General features: G+C 40.0%; 1 protein-coding gene across 2 annotated transcripts in view; it reads left to right on the top strand.

The window, feature by feature from the left end:
- BCAR3 (BCAR3 adaptor protein, NSP family member) overlaps positions 1–20,212 on the top strand; it is a 738,013-nt gene that overhangs the window by 662,529 nt on the left and 55,272 nt on the right. For both annotated transcript variants that reach the window (XM_044085684.1, XM_044085685.1), the window contains one exon: positions 5,620–6,263. In XM_044085684.1, the coding sequence (XP_043941619.1) occupies positions 5,620–6,263 (644 nt within the window). The remainder of the gene's footprint in view (positions 1–5,619; positions 6,264–20,212) is intronic.

Below are 20,212 nucleotides of genomic sequence, written 5' to 3'. Positions count from 1 at the left end.
ATACCTCATAAAGATTTTCATTTGTACTGTATTCCTTGCCTAGGCCCTGACCACGATGTACCTTGCTGTCGGTTTTGTTCTTTATTTAATCAGCACACTATCCATCTTTGGTACATTTTTGCCTCTAAATATTTCGGTTCTCGGTTTAATTATCCAGAAATGTCATCAGTTAGCCATCCAACTACCGGAATTCTGAAAAAACACAAAGAAAAAGACAGAGACAGGCTGTCGAGGTCCAAAACTGCCGACGATGCTTCTCTTAAGCCAGTCGGCAGTTCGCTGGTACTCAGTGAGACGCTTTCACAGCCCCTGATACCCGCTACTTCTGACTCACAGGCCTCTACTGAGACCCATTCGGAGTCCAGTATGCCATGAGATGCTTCACCTATGGAACCTGCGGATGTCTCTACCTTGGATGGGTCCGGAGCTGCTGTGCAGGCACCGGCTTCTGAGGGTATATTCAGGCCTACAGACTTGCATATTAAACTGACTCCACCTTCTATTCTACGGCTTAAATCTCGATCTATGTCTAAAAAACTGATGCCCAGGCCACATGTTCAGGCCCCTATGCCTAAAAAACAAATGATCAAAATGGCTGAAGATCTTATTACTCTAATCAGGGGTAGCCAGCCCCCCTTCTAAGAGGCCTAGGACTGAGCTTGACTATGAATCTTTTGATCAGGACTCTGTTCCTTCTAATTCTTCCAATGACCTGGATTTGTCCATTCCTACTTATGAAGATTCTGATGCAGAGAATTCCATTCCCTCTGCTTCCCCCCCAGAGGACATTTCTTTTGGGGAAACTTTACATACCTTAAGGGAGCATTTCCACTGGGAAAGTCAGGAATTTTCTGAATCTAAAAAGAGGCTTAGGGATTTCCTTCTTCTACTTCATCATAAGCTTTTGGCTATACCTCCTGTACTAGACATTGTTGATGATGTGTTTTCGGAATCCAGTATGGCCCCTGATTCCCTGCCTCCAGCTCCTAGTAAACCTGACAGGTACTACAGGATTCCTGAGTCCCACAAGTTCCTTTTCAATAATCCTGTTGCAGATCCCGAAACCATTTCTCAGGGACCCAAGGGCATTAAGGCTTCTACTTCTAAAAATCCTACCCCTTCTGATAGAGACTCCAGGGCGCTGGATAGATGGGGTAAAAAGGTTTATACTTCTGCAACCTTGGCAATCAGGGCTTTAAACTGCCAATTGCATATGCTAAAATATCAACAGCATATTATGGGACTGCTTAAACATAAAATTATGTTGATTTCTGTGTGGAAAATAAAGATTTACAGGATTTACCGGCATTCAGCTGAACAAGTTGGAAAGCATACTTTGCAATGTGGTTTTGATTCTTTAGAGGCCTCTTGCAGGGCCGCTGTTACTGGATCTGTGCTTAGAAGGCATGCTTGGCTTAAGGAGCAAAGGCATGCTTGGCTTAAGGAGCAATCTCTGCCTGATCATGTTAAAGCAAAATTGTTGGATGCTACTTTAAATCAGGACTGCCTGTTTGGCAACAAGGCTGAAGAAGTTCTAAAAAAGATGGAAGATAAAGCTAAATCTATGCAAACTGTGAAATATTTCTTACAAGTGCAACCTCCAAGATTTAGTAGGCACTGGCCTACTAAGAATTTGTCCTTTCCAGCTCCTTCCAGATCCACTCAAGCCAAACCCAGACACACCAAAAGCACCAGGTTTCAGTCCCAAGGGACTCTCAGAACTAAGCAATGGGGTGCTTCCACTTCCAAATCTGGTAAACAGTCTCAGTGACTTTCCTTTAAAATTACCAAGCACTTACCTTTTAGCTGCCCCTTTGGGGGGAAAGATTGCTCTTGGACAAATGGGTTTTAAATAAAGTGTCCCAGAGATACAGATTTCATTTCCACATGTTGTCAACACCAAACGGGTGGCCAGACCTGCCCCCAAATCAGTGGGCAGAGGCTCAGCAACAAGTACTTTCCCTCCTAAACATGGGGGCTATCCAACTGGTACCAGAAGAGGAAAAGGGACAAGGTTTCTATTCCAGGCTTTTCCTGGTATGCAGAAAAGACAAATCATGGCATCCAATTCTGGAACAGTCTACTGTAAACACCTTTCTGGACATTCCAAAATTCAAGATGCTGACTCTTCACCAGTTACTTCCTATGCTAGGCAAGGTTGCCTGGTTGGCAACTCTAGTTTTAAAAGAAGCATACCTGCATATTCCAATCAGGGAATCTTGCAGAAGATACTTATGCTTCAAAGCAGGCTACTTGCATTATCAGTTCTCTGCACTGCCCTTTGGCTTGTCTACTGCGCTCAGGGTATTCACAAAGTGCCTGGCTCCAGTAATTGCATTTTGCAGGCAAACAAATATTCAAATATATCCATACCTGGACGATTGTCTAATTCAGGCAGAAAACCAGGCCATACTTTCAAATCATCTGGCGTTTGTAAAAAGGGTTCTAACTTGTCTAGGGTATACCATACATGAAAAGAAATCACAACTGGTACCCTCTCAACAGATTACATTCCTGGGTGCAAGCTTAAATAAAACTGCCCAGATGGCTTTCCTCACACCAGAAAAGCAAATTCATTTGGTAACTTACTTCAAACAAGTGGCCACAAAAACCCTGCTATCTGCCAGACAAATACTGCAAGCCTTGGGGTTCATGGTCTCCTGCATTCTTCTAATCCCATATGCAAGACTGCATATGAGGAAACTTCAGTGGTACTTAAAAAGTCTATGGAGTCAACATTGTCACAGCCTGGAAACAATGATTCCTATCATACCTTGCCTACTCCTAGAGTTCCTATGGTGGGCATAGGCCTGCCACCAAAACAAGGGACTGCCATTCACACTACCCCCTGCCACCCAAACCCTAACTACAGATGCATCAGACTGTGCATGGGGGGGGGGGGGGCTCACTTGGCAGAGAAGTGCATTCAGGGCAAATGGAGCCCAAATCAAATGCACCTACATATCATTCAAAAAGAAGTGTTAGCTGTACAGAATGCTCTGACAGCCTTCAAGGACTACATTCATCCAGGCAACTAGTGGTAAATACGGACAACACCATGGTTATGTGGTACATAAACAAGCAGGGGGGTACACATTCCTACCCCCTCTTTAGACTAGCCATGGCATTGTGGAACATGGCCTTGAGCTACCAAGTGCAACTACAAGCTCAATTCCTGCCAGGAAAACTGAATATACTGGTAGACGAACTAAGCAGAAGTCTCATGGACCCACATGAGTGGAAACTGGAACCACGGATTTTCAACATGTTGACAGGCAAATGGGGGAGCCTAGACATAGATCTATTTGCCTCCTCCCAGAACTACTAGTTGGACAACATTTGCACAAGAACTTCTCACAAAAAAGCCTGGAAAGTAGATGCTCTGTCCTTCAGCTGGAAAAGCCTATCAGTCTACGCCTTTCCCCCTCTGCCTCTGCCCTCCAAAGTTCTGCTAAAAGTCAAACAGGACAAACCAAAAATTATTTTGATTGCTCCAGACTGGCCACACCAACACTGGTACCCACTCCTGTGCAGTGTCACAAATTTCTCCATGGCACCTGTCACAGACACTTTCCTTACTGTCTCAGCAGGAGAACCAAATTCTGCACCCTCAGCTCCCAACATTGAACCTTGCAGCTTGGCTAATCATTTAAAATCACCCTTAGCATCCCTCAGCAAACCTGTGATGGATGTCATCTTGGAGGTGAGAAGACTTATTACTAGAACATCTTATGCTGACAAATGGAAAAGATTCTGTGCCTGGAATCAATCTCATGGGATGAGCACAGCAGCACCCAATTTACCTCAGATTTTGCAATACTTAACTGAGATGCTTCACAAGGGCCTGTCTTTTTCCTCCATTAAAATCCACGCCTCAGCCATTTATATATTTATAACACAGAACCTCCCCTCTTCTCTCATCCTCTGCTCAAGCAGTACCTCAGAGGGGCCAAAAACTTGAGACCACCCAGGACAGCTCCAACCCCTGCCTGGGACCTTAACTTTGTATTGGAGAAACTCACTCTACCTCCTTTCGAGCCAGCTGCTACTGCAAACTTAAAGTTTCTTTCTTGGAAAACAGCCTTCCTTTTAGCAATCACTTCAGCTAGAAGGATATCTGAATTACAGGCCCTTATGGCATTGGAGACTATCATCATTTTTCATGTGGACAGGATGTCACTCAGGACCAATCCATCCTTCATGCCCAAGGTGGTATCCAGTGTGGCTCTTAATCAGTCCATTCATTTGCCAACTTTCTTTCCCAATCCACAGAACAAAGGAGAACAGATTCTGCATTCACTGGATGTGCACAGACAACTTAGATTCTACTTGGACAGGACTAAACCTCGAAGAAAATCTGAACAACTGCTGGTAGCATTTGCTGCACGGGCAGAGGGAAAGGCTATTTCAAAACAAACCATTTCTAAATGGATAAGCCATTGCATTCATTTCTGCTATAAGCACCATGGAAAACCTATCCTCCAGGGGGATCAGATCTCATTCTACCAGGGCTGCATCTATTTCTGCAGCCTTTCTCAGAGGTGTTCCTACCAGGGATATTCTAGAAGCTGCCTGGAGTTCAGTTCATACTTTCACCAAGCATTATCATTTACCAATTTTCTCTAAATCCAGAGCTGGCTTTGCCACTGCTGTCTTGCAGGGCCTTATAGCTGGTCCTAATGCTGTATAAATCCATCCTCCCAATCATATCTTTGGGAATCTACCCAAATGTAATGACTGCAACAGTGAAACACGAAGAACATAGTACAGTTGTGTACACTTACCGTAAATGTGGATGTTCGAGTGTATTCACTGTTGCAGTCCTGGTTACCCTCCCTCCAGCCCCCTGTTTTTCTCTTACTATACCTCTACTTTCTTTTACTATGCTTAAAAGCCTTTTTGGTGTATTTGCTTTTAGTTGGAGGTATATTTTTGTGTTTTTAATTTTATTTTGCTCCCCATTTGGGGGGCACCTGACATCTGGTGCAAGAAAAACTGATGTAATGGCATCGGCTGCATGTTTTATACCCCTGACGACCTGATGTCATGGAAGAAGGGAAAGCAACCAACGCAGGACCCAAGACTTTGTTAATCAGGCTGACTGAGGGCAACCTGCCAGCAGATTACCCCAAATGTAATGACTGCAACAGTGAATACACTCGAACATTTACATTTATGGTAAGTGTACACAACTGTACTTTTCTGTGATGTTGTTCTGCAATTTTTGCTCAGATCAGTAGCTTGCAAATACAGCAGGAGAATTAAGGACCTTAGCTGTCTGCATCAAGATGGCAACTAGCTTGGGTAGTCAAGTGTTGGGTAAGGCCACTAGCTGACCAATGTAAAGAATTTATCAGTACTGTCACTGCAAGGGAAGAGGGGATGTTATCATCTACTGTCACAAATTGTGTGCCTTACATAACTTAAATTGTACCTTTCCCTAATGTTACAGAAGTAAACAGTTGGTATGAGGTCAAAGACAAAGAAAATAAATACATTAACCTTTGTTTCATAGATTCACTGGGCACCTATGGAGCCTGTGAGACTGAAAAATAATTGCTTTATTTATTTACTTGTTTACTTACTTACTTATTCATTCACTCACTTACTTATTTACAGGCTCAAAAGCTCTCTCAATATCCCCTACAGTGGATACAAACACACTTCCAAGGTCTCCTGTGTTTAGAACAGGAAGTGAACCTGTTCTCAGTCCAGCAATGTTACGAAAAATCACCTTGGAAGGCCATGCAGGAGAAGCTTTAAGAGGATCGGACAGTCAGCTGTGTCCCAAACCGCCTCCCAAGCCAAGCAAGGTGCCATCCATGAGACGGACACATTCTCCCTTACTTCAGCCTCAACCAGAGTTTAACTATTGTGAACTTCACCCTATACCTCTGAACTGCCGAAAAAAACAGCATTCTCTCTCTCAGATTGACAGTTATGTTGAACGATTGAAAACCGAAGAAAGCAAACACATTCCTTACCGAAAATCAGAAACAAACTTTTGTATCCTGGAACCGAACAATTTACAGCAAGTTAAAAATACGCTAAATGATCAGAATGAGAAAGAAAATGAAGACGTTGCATTTATTAAACCAGTATTTGAGACAGTGTCTAGTTTCAAACCAAATAGTTTCGAATCTAAGCTCCTTCCAGCTGAACACAAACCCTTGGACACATCAGCACTGAAACGTGTTAAAGAACTCTTTCACATCAATGACACAAAGACAATTGGCAAACACATTCTGAAAATGGACTGCAAGGTAAATTGTTTTCACACATTTATTTCACTGGCAGCATTATTTTTTCCTAGGGTAAGCATATTTGTAACATGTACCACAGTGAAGTGCATAGCAAATGATGGGCACTAATTAGCCAACCATTGAACATTTAGACTTGATTCTGGAATGGATTATAAAACACGCAAAATAATTATTTTCAAGGTATTGTTCTCAGGATATATACCCACTCATTTTACTTCAGTCTACCATTCCCTTTATTTTCATTTGCAGGGCCCAACAGTAGGTTGTTGGAGTGCTGTCATGGTCAAAGTTGACATGAGAAAGCACCAAAAGCTATGTTTTCTTTCCAGGTCAAGCACTGAGTGGTACACATGAGTTTATATACACAGTTATGTATCTGGCTTCATTTTTTTTTTTTTTAAGAGGAAACAAAATAAACTGGAAACAGTTCCACATTCGATCAAATATCTGGTGTCTGAAACATATTAAGTGCATGAGCATCTCTGCATGCTTTTTGAATAAGTCAATAGGTTTTAATTTAGCTGTTTTGCTGGTCTTCAGTAGGTTTTAATTTAGCTGCTTTGCTTGTCTGAGTGGTATGTGTACTTGCCTTATTTCGACATTCAGTACATTGACAAGAGTACTCTGTGGAAGCAGACCAGTCCTGAGTGAGAAACACTGTGTTAACGGTCGCACAACTAGAGCAATGAAAAACTGAAAAATGTGTGTTAAAAGCATTCAGTGCAGTACTTGGTCATAAAGCTCAAAATTATGGGTTATGCCAACAATTATGCAGCATGTGACTAACACAATACAGGTCTGTGTCTGTAATGCCAAAGCATAAGTACACTATACGTTATAAGCCATTGCAATCCCAGTGTAAGATAGCCTCTCATTGAATCAGATAAGTGTTTACTGCATTGCTTGGCATTCCTCACACACTTTTCTTTCTGCTTAAATATTCATACACAAACTTATTTTTACAAGTGTTGTTCATCATTTGGATATTTTGGCACCACATTATGGGGTGAATCATCTTGGAGTGATTCACACTCCTTCACTACTTTGCAGGGTTTATTGAACTTTCACTATCCTAACATTCACTCCATATTAAACAGAGAAAATAGTTTTCTACTTAGTGGGCCCCATCAGTCACAGTATTTTAAATCAGATAAACTATTAAATGAGTCATGTGAACAGAAGTGTGTAGCAGATTACTAAAGGGCACATATCTGATACAACATCACTTAAGATACTACAAAGCTATGCATTAGTTAAATAAGAGGGGTTAGATTTATAGGACCACTGGAATATTTTGTGGGAAATGAGGTCAAGAGTTGACCTCTGGAAGCTGTTATATTAAAAGAGAAGCTTAAAGTACGCTAAAGTAAGACTGCAGTGATTGCACACATGGGGTCTTAAGAAATACTCAAACATCCTAGCGGTTTCTTGCAATTAGACCATGAAAGATGTAACATATATTAAAGATTTTATAGTAACCTCCACTACTTTTCTCCATCCTCCACATTTTCTAAGAACCCTATCCTTCAGTGCTCAAAGGGAAGTTAAAATCTAAATGTAGTATTGTGAGGGCAACACAGCCAGGACTGTTGTTCATGTGTATAGACTATGTTAGCTATCATCTGTCATTATTTAGGTTGCTAAGTAGACTGGTCTACGAGACCTTTTCAGCCATGTCTCAGGCCAGAAGGGCAAAGGTAAGTAGTGTGTATGGCCTTCTGGCCTGGTTCATGTCTGAAAAGAGTTAATTTTAAACAGTCCAGTAGCATGTTTGAGTTATAAGGCAGAAATCTTTGCACTGGAGCCACCCTGCTGCCCTTGAGTAAAGTTATTGTTTTACACCAACGCTGATTCTGGTGACTTGTGGAAACAAGTATTACCTGTCTTATGTCACAAATTCTCTTAGTTGAAGTCACAAAGGTATTTAACCACTTACACCTCACATTATTTCTTGCTGAAAAAGTTCAAGCAAACCTTGTTACAGAAGGAAGTATAAGAAGAGAAGGTAAATTTGACATGGAAAATGTTGCCACATCTGCTAATGTAAGCAGGTACTGTGTTGTATTTTACTGTGAGAGAGGGGTGCAGACTTTGTCATGTTGGTTAAGAAAGCTTAAGGTTGGGGAGGGCAGAGGAGGTGGTTACTGAGTGGTTGCTGAGGTCAGTTTGGAAGAATGTTATCTATGTCTGAAAGCTTCCTGGAGACAATGCAGCAGCATGTAAACTGTATCTAGAAAAAAAAAAAACAGAAAAGTCCAAGAAGAATAATTTAACAGGCCTAATTCATACCCACCTGGACAGTAGTCTAATTCAGTGAATACATTTCATCAGTTATTAATTTTTGTCAAGTATGTTAGCTGATGAAGTATCAGATTCACATTTGCTTGAAAATGTTCAAAAGATAACTTATGAAGTGTTACCGTTTTTTAATGGGAACTGGGACGTTTGAGCATAAGAGTCTGTGGCATAGCTAAAGTTTGATGTAAGGCTCTCAGTAAATTAATGGTTTGATGGCTATGTTATCAAATAGATATAATGCAGTCACTTGTCTGACGTAGGAAGGTACATCACTATACCGTTACCAGTCAACTGAATGAAAAACTCATTAGTGTGACATTAAATGTTATTCCAAACCGCATGCAATACTGAAATGTTCACACTCAGAATGCATACATTACCAAATTGTTCAGAATTAATAAAAATAAAACGTTTTACTGCAAGCGATAAATCCTAATGCAATAGCCTTTCCTACGCAGTGACAGGCCCACCACAATGATTTTACATAGAAGAATCACCACAGTGGGCCTTCCCAATGGCTGTTCTACATTACAGTAAGGCATTCCGGGGGAGTAGCTAATGCTAATCAGCCATGTGCTGTCCCCAGGAAATGCCTGTGGGAAAACATTCACACTGCCGAGTGATTCAGAGAATTGCTTGGCTGCATAAATTAGCACAGCCAGCTGTGATAATTAACAAGGCCAAAAATGCTGCATTTTCCCATTACAATCAATGGGAGAGGCCACATTGTTGTTACGTTTAGGGAAGTTCAACAGAGAAGTACCAATGGGGTGTGTGTGTGTGTGTGTGTGTGTGTGTGTGTGTGTGTGTGTGTGTGTGTGTGTGTGTGTGTGTGTGTGTGTGTGTGTGTGTGTGTGGAAATATATGTGCAAGTACACAGGAATATGAATAGCAGGAAAAGTAATCTTAGATTTCTCTTCATGCTTTAAAAGTTTAACAATGTTTGGATCCAATGAGTGTTAATGATTTTTTTGATCTTTCCACTCTTCAAAAAAGTTGTGCCAGTCATTCACTATTCTTCTGGTGCAGTTACACGTTATTATTCTTCACTTTTTAAATTTTCCAAACTTTTAGGGTTTCTAATACCTTGACAGGAATGGACCCCATTCACAAGTCAGGATATGATTAAAGTTTATGAATTCAGCATTGCTTCATTCTTTGATGTTTGCCAAGACTGTTCTTCTCTACACCTACAATGTACCCAAAATAGTTTTTTTTCCACAATTTATATGGAGTTACCTGTACTGGCAACATTTTAAATATGCTTGAAGATTCTTTTTTATTAGCCCAATTGCTTCTACCACCACTGCAACTGTTCAGGTGCCTTATTCTAGTTTCTGCTTTTATATCCTGGTCTACACTTCCCCTGAGCTATCTCCATCCTCTTGGTCTCCTTGCATTCTGCTGTGTTTCCCATATCTTATATTTTTTTCTGAAATGGCAGTACCCAACTGAACTCTGAAATCTCTTATGGTACTTAAAAGATATTGTCACATACTGTTCGTTGTCTTCCATAAAAGCTGTATATCTTAAACTCTTCTAGTGTCTCTATCACTGGCAGACTATACACCAGTTTTCTTACCATCTGATGAACTGTATTTACAGGAACGAGCACATCATGAACACATATAATATTCCAAATGGGATCTTCCCAACTTTCTGCATAATGGAATAATGACTTCCTGATTTCTTAATACATTGATATTTCCTGAGCACACTGGTTTTCCATTGGCCTTTCCAGGATTTAAGGCAGGAATTTTTTTGAATCTAAAGCAGACTCCCAGAAGGTAACCCCATGCCTCACAACTATGTGCATGCTTCTGGAGTGTATATTTTTTCATTACGGCAAAAGAAAAAAGAAATTCTGGAAATGAGAAGCTTAAGCAAAAAAAAAAAATCTGACAAGGCATTCTGAAATAAAAAAAAAAAACATAAATGTCTACACAACTCATAAATATAGTGGGATTTGCATAACTGCATTGTGTACGCTGTTTACTACTCCTTTCATTACCTCATTTGATAGACATTGATCATAGCAATGACAAACAGTGAACAAAATAATGGCATGGCGATATCTTTAATTGTGAACTGCTGAATGAGTCATTGTGCTCATTGAAATGATGTAAAGTGGGACAGTGCAGCACAGCAGAGTATGGAACAAATGCTGGATAAGGTATGTCCATATCTGACTCACTCAGTAGCTCTTCTCCATCGAAACATGCTCTGACATCATGCCATAAAGAGATTTATAAAAAAATCTGCTCATCGGGCCTGACAGCAGATCAAGGAAAACTACCTTACTATGCTAATGAGGGGAGGGATCTTGTGCTATGGGGCCTCCCACTGGCATGGGCTCAGCAGTATCTCTGTGTGACAGTTGGCATATATGTTGTTATGGTAGAAAGGTTGCCTTACATTGCAGGGGTTCCATTGACAGTAGATTTTGTTTCCTACTACACACACAAAAAAAAAAAATTATACTTTTTTTTTATTTATTTATTGCAGGCATTGACATTACTGCTTAACTCTGTATGCTAAGCAACACATCAGTTTGGGTAGGTGGGTTTTACATAATAGTTAAAGACTTCACTTCATAGACACAAGGTTCAGGGATTCTGACCTCAGGCTATTGGCTAGGCATATGATGGCCCTTTAGAGCCGTTAGCCAATATTCACCTATGTAAGGCAGATCAGTGTGGTCAAACGTGGGTGTATCTAAGCATACTTTTTGTACTCAGCAGAGTAATTTTTTTTCTAAACATTTCTTGGAAACATTGTGGCTTTTTAATGCCAGAATATCTCTTCACCTGTCTAAACCAAAGTGTGCCACATAGCACTGTAAATAACTTGCTTAGAGAGAGAGAGGAATATTTCTGTAAAAACAACCTTTGCTATATTTAAGAACAGCTAGCAATTGTGCGTACATTTATTAATCACATGGGGGCAACATCTGAAGAAATGTGCAAGCTGAGGGGGAATCAATATGAGATTGTGAGAATAAAATGAAAACATCTGTCTACACTCATGTCAGACACACTACTATAACTGTAGTACGTGTTTGTGGTCCTGTAACTTATGTAGTTGGGACCAGCCTCTATGAGTTGTTGTAGTGTTTCTGAATCACACAAAATCTTGGATGGTGGAGGCAATTTACATGATCATTCTGTGCACTGACATCGTGGCCCCACAACGGACACAACAGAGCAAGACTATGCATAATGCCTTACCCCATTGTGCAGCAGATTTTATGAAACGCACAAAGCTTTGATATGCCATTCTACTGTGTACCAGCTATGACAATCTTTTGAGAACATCAATATCTGTGGAGTGACTGAGACCTGGTATAAAGGCTCTACAGAGCACCCCTGAATTACCAGGCTATAACACATTCCAGACTTGCTTTGATTCTCTGGAAGGCTTATGCCAAGATTCTGATCTAGCCAGTGTTCATAATCAAATTGTGAAGTGTGCTCTTGCACTAAAATTGAGAGCACATATCTAGATAATAATTCACAGAACTACATAGGCAGCGAGCTCAAAGCCACAGAAATGGAGGGGGATGCAAATGATAACATAATGATATGCAGATGAAGAAGTACAGTCTAATGAGTGCATAGTGACATGCAAATGAGGGTCAGGTAAAGCCAGTCACAGTTCTTTGTCTTAAGGCACAAAATGGCACAAGAGGCTGCTTCTGAGTATGAAGGCAAAATTTGTAGAGTTGCAACAGTGAATAAACTTGAAGCAGCATCGGCTGTTCTACAGCTGCATCTCATTAGCACCTCTAGTGTTCAGCTGGGGGGGTGACGGAGTGATGTGGACCAGCTAAAGCAGTTCTGGCAAAGACTAATATTACACCTCCTGACAGACCAGCAGATTCAGAACTGTTTTTGACTGGATAGAGACATTATAGTGATGTTTTTTGACCTGTATGGCCCACAAACTGGAGTTGCAGGAATACATAGACTTCCCATCCCAGTGGTTACCAAGGTATTTAAAGCTCCTACCATTCTAGTGACAGGGACTTTGCCAAACTGTGGATAAATTGGTTATGTCATAGCCTATATATTGCTCAAGATGTCCCTCAATAACTTTCTGCTATAACTGAACGAGCACATCCATTTTTTCAACAAGGCAGTGGAGACAACCACCACCATGCATGCCTTTTATGATATCACCTGTCTTCTAAAGCACTGGTATCTACAAACTGCATCAATATGACAATAAAGGCTCCACTTGGTATCTACGCACAGCATTACATCAAAAGAGGAAGGGTGACCAGTCCATCAATTGCTAAGTAGTATGCATCACACAGGTGTTCAAATTCCAGGTTCCTGCACAGCACTCTGGCTGTGTCCATGATTCCCACATATGACATACAAGCTATCTGTATTAGTGCTTCAGACATGGTGACATCCCACAGGGCCACCTAATAGATAAGGGCAGGTGCATGGGTGTCCACATATTGAAAGCCACATTGACTATGTACTACTCTCGCTCCCTTAAATCTGTCTCCTTGCAAGTCTCCAGTGTGTTGCAGGTAATGTAGAACACTGTCTGGGGCCCTGGTTGATGATGCCCACACTGTCTGGGGCCCTGGTTGATGATGCCCATACAAAAGCCATAAAGCATGAATGAACATCAGTGTAATAACACCGTGCCTAAACATGGAATACAACAGAGCACGTGTTCAGCCTATAGAAACACTGGTTCTTTTGCCTACACACATTCTGCCACAGCCTGCCATGTGTATGTAGCATATTGCATGCTACATAATATGATTTTGAGTAAGCAGGTAGCCACACCATCACTATTAAGGCCCTCCACACCTACAACAACTGGACTCATCACAATCTACAGCACAACATCCTCTAGTTATGATACCACTGGCAATGAAAAGCAACCAGTGGCCACAACACACACATTAGTCATCTAAATGTTTGTTGTGTGTATAGTTCTGGTGATATCCTCTCCATTAGACACAAAACAGATGCAGTCCATAAGAAGGTAACTAAAACTGCACAATATCGAAGGCATACAAAAACAGAGTACATGTACATACTATGGGTATACAAGAGGAGAGAAGAGAAAAGAGAGGCACACCGAGGATACATGAGAGAAATACTCAAATAATTCAATACATATACGTCCAGTGGAATATTCCTTTATGCATCATCCTTCATAAAAGAGATCTGGGAGATGAGGGAGGTAACATCTAAAGATGCAGAAATGTCAGGGAATAATGTCTGAGGATTTTTTCAAAGAATAAAAAAGTATGCATGCAACAGCTTTTCCGAGAAAGTAGTAAATTATAAAAAGGAGGAGAACTGATTCAACAATGTGTCAAGCAGACCACAAGAAATTGTCATGAGTGACCAGAAACCACATATGTATATTATTTTTTTTTACTCACCTGACTTTCATAGCTTATGCAGTAGGTAGAAATACAGATAGACTTTGTGGACTAAACAGTCCTCATCGCTTATAAAAGACTGTTTTTGTAGTTAATAATGTGACGGTCCTGCAGCTCTTCTTGCCCAGAAATAACTTGGGTTTACATATTTTCTTCATGTCATTAGCCAATATATTTGATCTTGTTTCAATGTAATGATGTTTCAGTTCAGAATGTTGAGTTTTAAATGGCAGGTTTAATACACAGGACACACACACATACTCAGTTACCCCCCGAACACATTTATATAATACAGTGATAGATATAATTATGGTTCATTTGACAAAAAGTTAATTTTGTCTTTATAAAAAAAAAATTACTTAATTTAGTCGAAAACTCATTTAATCTGAACCACAAAACATTCAAACTCATTTCAGTGAAAATGTCACACAATATAGCTTTTTTTTTCAGGAGGCAAGTTTCTGACTGAAATACTTTGAAAATAAGATGTGGACTGTATACAGGGGTATTTCTTATTAACACGCGTCTGCTTGAATAATTCAGAAAAAGGACCGAAAGGAATGCAGACATAAGAGGCTGTTGTACAGGGCTCGCATGATTTCCACAAAACTCATAAACTGCATTCCAAGAACCTAGAAGAATGGAATGTTCCATTCAGTTGTGCAGTTAGTTTTGCATAGTTTAATATTTGTAATTAAGTTAACTAGCATTCCTTTTAACCCTTTTGGATTCAGAGAATACCCTAAACGAGAGACTTTTACAGTTCTTGAAACGCTTCAGTTGCTTAGGGCTGCTTTTTACTTTCTTTGGTGCTTTGATGATGGTTTTGCTTGTGTTAGTGTTTTGTCTGTAACACTGATGTAGTATTGCACATACAGTGGCAAGGGAAGGTGTAGCAGCATGTCAGGTCCATCTATTCACATTGGCATCTGCCTTTTGTTTCTTTGCATATATCTTTTCTTTGTGCAAGTCTCTGTTTGAACTTGCAGTATGCCACTCAGTTGGAAGTGCACTCCAGAGCATCAGCAACAGTTTTGAACCTTGTACCTTAGGTTTGCCTCTTATATTGGCTTCTCTTTGCTCTGTACTGTGTCATGGTGCAGTGGTTAGCATTGTCAACTCACAGCAAGAGGTTCTCCAATTCGATTCTCAGCTGTGTTGCCTTCTGTGCGGAGTGTGCATGTCCTATCTGCGTTTGCGTGGGTTTCCTCCAGGAGCTCTGGTTTCCTCCCACAATCAAAAGACATGTATCTGGAGCATTTCTCCCAAGGCCTCTGCTGAAAATAGGTTTGTCCCTAGTCAGATTTTCCCAGTAAACAAATGTTAAATAAATAAAAATAAATTAAATGTATTAAACCCTTTTACTGCCCATTTCAAATCACACTAAGTATAGATTATAACTTTGCAGCCTGAAAGCTGGCATGAATGAATTAAGACATTTAATCATTTTAATTCCCTCCTCTGGAGCACGTCTGCCATCTTGATATAGATAGATATATATATATATATATATATATATATATATATATATATATATATATATTTTTTTTTTTTTTTAAAGAACCACTTTTATTGAATTATCACTTATGACATAGGCAATCATACATTTATATAAATGAAAACAAACCATATTGTTATCCATTTTGATATCTTTTATCTGTTTATTTGTTTTATTTATATGTTGATAACCGGATTAGCCTACTGCAGAGACCAGGTAAAGAGGAGACTCAGGGAGAATAGCTCCCAGTTCAGAAAACACCATATGGGTTTAGTTTTAAACTGGCTGCTTGCTGAAGATGGACAAAGATGCCTCAATATGTCTGTTTAAGATGGAACAATTTTCATTGGCTTAGGCAGCAACCTACTACAGTTGTTTTCCACACCTCTGGGATGTAACCAGTAAGTATAGAGACTCAAGATGAAGAGCCGATGCAGAGATTTTTTATGTGGGCTTAGCATTTCTCAATATACAGCCATGGAATTGTCAGAACCCACCGAGCTGGTATTTTTAGTTTTTGGAAAGTGTCATGGATATTGGTTATGTAAATGCAAAATACTCCTTTCTGATAAGTAGGGGCAATAAAGGCAAAGTAGAGTGAAGGTTATAGCTTACTGTGACATTAACGAGTCACTGCTAGGAGAAATGAAAGCAGTAGTAGTGGCAGCATACCCAGTTTTGTGCAAGTAAAGCCAATAAGTCAAACACTTGAGAGCAAAAGTAGTAGGCCTGTCAACACCAGTGACGGAGTTATTTTTCTTAGTAAGTGGCCTAGACATCACAGAACAAATAACTGCTACCTTAGCGTTTAGCACAGAAATAAGTGACAGATGGAGCTACTGTAGGTAAATGATAGAAGTGAGGTACAAAGTACTTTCACTAGTACATATCAACTTGAAAACATACATCCCCAGGGATAGTAAAATATACCCACTGATATCTTAAGTAAAATAAAGGCATATACAAAAAGATTCCCTTAGAAGTGGAACTCCAGTAGATGAAGGGTATGTGCAATCCTTAAAGTGCTAGTGCTAGGAGTAAATCTTTGTTGTAGCCGTTGTATCAACAGATTAAGACAGCAAACAGTCACAAGTGAAGGAGGTACTTAAACGAAGCAACAGTGTTGACTTAGAGAAAAGGGTAAAATATATGAGTTTGCTGATGATAGTAGCAATATGGGAGGGCTAACCTCCTAGAGCTAGTATCTGTTAGGTCTGGATAGTGTTTAGGAAATCGCTGTGACGCTAAGAATTAGAATTCCTGAATCAGAGGTGTACAGGGACAAAATAAACTGCCAAAAATATCTCTAGTCAGAATAAAGCAAAATATGAAGACTAGCTTTCAAGCAGTGTTCTACTGGAGAACTTAACAGGGCATCTGCTTGCAGTCTAGTGGAAGTTGTGAGCAGTACAATCAACAGATAACATGAGAGCTCGAATATGTTCTGCACTGCAGCCATTACATCATTACAGTTATCATGGAAAGACGTAGGGCAGCACTTGCTATAACTGTACTGTCATTATAGTTATAATCCCTTAAAGAGTGTAATAATAGATGAATATGCATTATGAGCCATAGCTAAGATATGATGTATCAGTGGTCAGTCTGGTTAGCTAAATTAGCATGCAGTGTATCAAAGGCTGTTTTACAGAAAGAGTGGAAAGATGAGTAAGTAGATGACAAACATTGAAAGGAACACTGGATGCATGGTTAATGGATGCTTGGGTGTTCACACAGTTCTGTGATCATAGTTCAAGTTGCTAGAATACTGTATGTGAGTTAATGGCAGTCAGTAGTCAGGGAAAATGTCATATTCTTAAATAAAACTGATAGCCCAGGGTGTGCTAGGAATACAGAGTAGAAAGGATAAACTCATCATAATTTCTGGAAACTGTGACTTGGTGTACGTCCATGAGACAAAAGAGGAAGAGAACCTGGGCAGTAAAAGCTTTAAGTAACTTTGTACAAAAAAGCTAGTAGGCATTACTGTTAAGGATGAAGTTAGACATACTTAAGCTAATGTTTGGCACCACAAATTCAGCCATCACCCATTTTACCAAAGACACAAAAAAAAGCATCATCCTCCATGTGAGGCTTCATCAAATCAATACCATGGAGATACAAGGTGGTATTCATATTGACTGGGTGGAACATGGCCATTGGACTGGTGAAATTTGTCTACTCTTTTCAGTAAGTTGTCAGGGGATCTGTACATCTACCTAGCCTACCACCACCACGAGCAGATATGACCTTAATGTAATATCTCATCCAAAGGTAACCATATTGAATGGATTTAGCTACATGTTATGAGTATTCCCTAGGACTGTTACTTTATGCTCATTCTATAGGTTTCTCCATACAAGTTTTCTGTATCAAATGTTTTTCTTTCACATTCATTCCATTAGCACATATGACCAGCTGAATTTATTCTGCTCCTCTTTTAACTTTACACTCTTATCTGTTGACACTTGATTCAGTGATGTTCTCATCCACAAACAGTCCTGGGTTTGGTACCTTAAGTCTCTGTTTGCCAACTGTCCAGAGCTGGATCATGGTCAAATAGGGCCCTAAGAGGAGTAACGGGCCATAGACGAGGGCCCCACACCCCACAGCCATTCCAAATATCCCATTATTTGGTCGCCTCTTCCCAGTTGCCATAAATACTTTTCAGACCTGTAAACATGCTTACTATTTCCTTGTTTATTTTTACAAAGGTTATGGAGATTTAGATTTAATTAAAAACTTTTATTTATAGCACAAACACTGACAGTTGTTTGCTAAACAAAACAGCCTTATTTGGAAAATAGTAAACTTCTCTTCCTTTGAAGATTACATTCATTGAAAATGCATCTGACCATTGGTAAATTAAGAGTACCATGGGACCCATGTACACATTTTTTAGGAGCATGTGTAAATGCATGTGTTCTTTGATTCACCTTCCTTATTGTTTTGATTATATTTCTTGTTTGACACAGCAATTCTTGTTGAGAGTTAGTTTTAAATTTGCACTTTTGAGAATTATTTTTTCCAGAAAGTAGTAAAAGAAAATGAATAAATAATGACAGCATTACTCCTTTCAGAACATTCCAAATATAAAAGTCCACTCTGACTACTGTCAGTATAATCCACCAGTATCAGTTCTCATCAATTACAACCACTTTGTCAATTGTGTACGCATCACGTCTGATTGTGATAAAAATGGCCACAGTAAAGTATACCAGTTTACTTTATACAAATGCACGCTAGTCTTTCAAAGACAATTTTTTTTAACTTTATCAGCTCAGCAGAGTCAGACATTTTTATCCAAAGACATCCCCTGAACCCTGCAATTTATAGCTATATTGTTGACTGCATCCTTCTTAGATATATGTGTTAAAAAATTAACAAAAATAATGCCCAAGGTAACACAAACACATGGTAGGCAAAATATTCCAACAATTCACACACACACACACACACACACACACACACACACACCCACACATGTATATTAGTCCTGCAATTCCTACTATGATGGCTTAGTGGTTAACTACTGTGACACTAGTGTACATGGTCTTGGGTTTGAGCCTTGCAGAGGCTGTTTATTTCACCCCTATAGTGCCTTTTTTAGGCGAGGTTCAAATGACAAATTCACCACCGTAACAGGTACAAGCAAGCAAAATCTGAGGGTAATGCTAGAAGTCTAAACCTCAAAATGCACTCACTCGAGGCACTCCTTAAAATGGAGAACATTGACATCTGTGCAGTGACAGAGACCTGGTTCAAAGCTCTAGAGAGCACCCCTGCATTACCAGGCTTCAATTCATACCACACCTTTTGGCCACCTAACCCAGAAAGAAGCGCTAAAGGCGGAGGAGTGTACATATTCATTAAGGATATCCACACCTCCAGGCTAGTTGCACAGCATAATGCATCCGAGATTATCCAAGTGCAACTAACTCTGGGCAAGACCGCAATCCAAATTGTAGCTTGATACAGACCCCCCACCATGCCCCAGGATTCACACTCCTCATTTCTTGATACACTGGAAAGTATTAGGGTACAACCCAACACCCTAATAATGGGCGATTTCAACTACCCCACCATTAACTGGGAAAACTACTCATGTACCAATTCTTTTGCTCAACGTTTTCTAGAATTCATAAATTCCAACGCCTTGGATCAACTTGGGCAGCAATATCCTAGACCTGGTCATTACCAACATGGGAAACCGGTGTTCCACACCAGAGGTCATTTCCTCATTGGTCAGATCCGACCACAAGCTAATCTGCCTAGACATTCACATCCCACCCCCAATTAGGGAAACCATCGTAAAAAACTTCTCCAAAGCCAACTTCACACTTCTTAAGACAGAAATGGCAAACTTCATGACACCCATGCAGACGGACAATAGAGGTATGACTGCCGAATCCTACACAAATGCACTTTATAAGCACTTACACAAGTGCATGGATCATGCTATCCCTACTAGAACCAAGATGTTATCCTCCAAAAAAAGGAAGCCAATCTGGTGGTCCTCTGCCATAAACAAACTCTACAACAGAAGAAAGAAGCTGTTGCAAAAAAGAGTAAAATCCCATGATTGGAAGAACTCCCTGGTCAACCTCAGTAAGAAGCTGAGATCCCTCATAAAATCCTCCAAAGCTAGTTACGAAATCAAAATTGCCACTGACTCTAAAGACAGCCACAAAGCATTTTATAGCTATGTCAAGAATCTAAATGGGAACACTCAGATCTGCT

Source organism: Protopterus annectens, chromosome 10.part0 (genome assembly GCF_019279795.1).
Source record: "Protopterus annectens isolate FY-2018-M chromosome 10.part0, PAN1.0, whole genome shotgun sequence".
Taxonomy (NCBI): domain Eukaryota; kingdom Metazoa; phylum Chordata; order Ceratodontiformes; family Protopteridae; genus Protopterus; species Protopterus annectens.
This window is presented reverse-complemented; position numbering and strand designations above follow the sequence as displayed.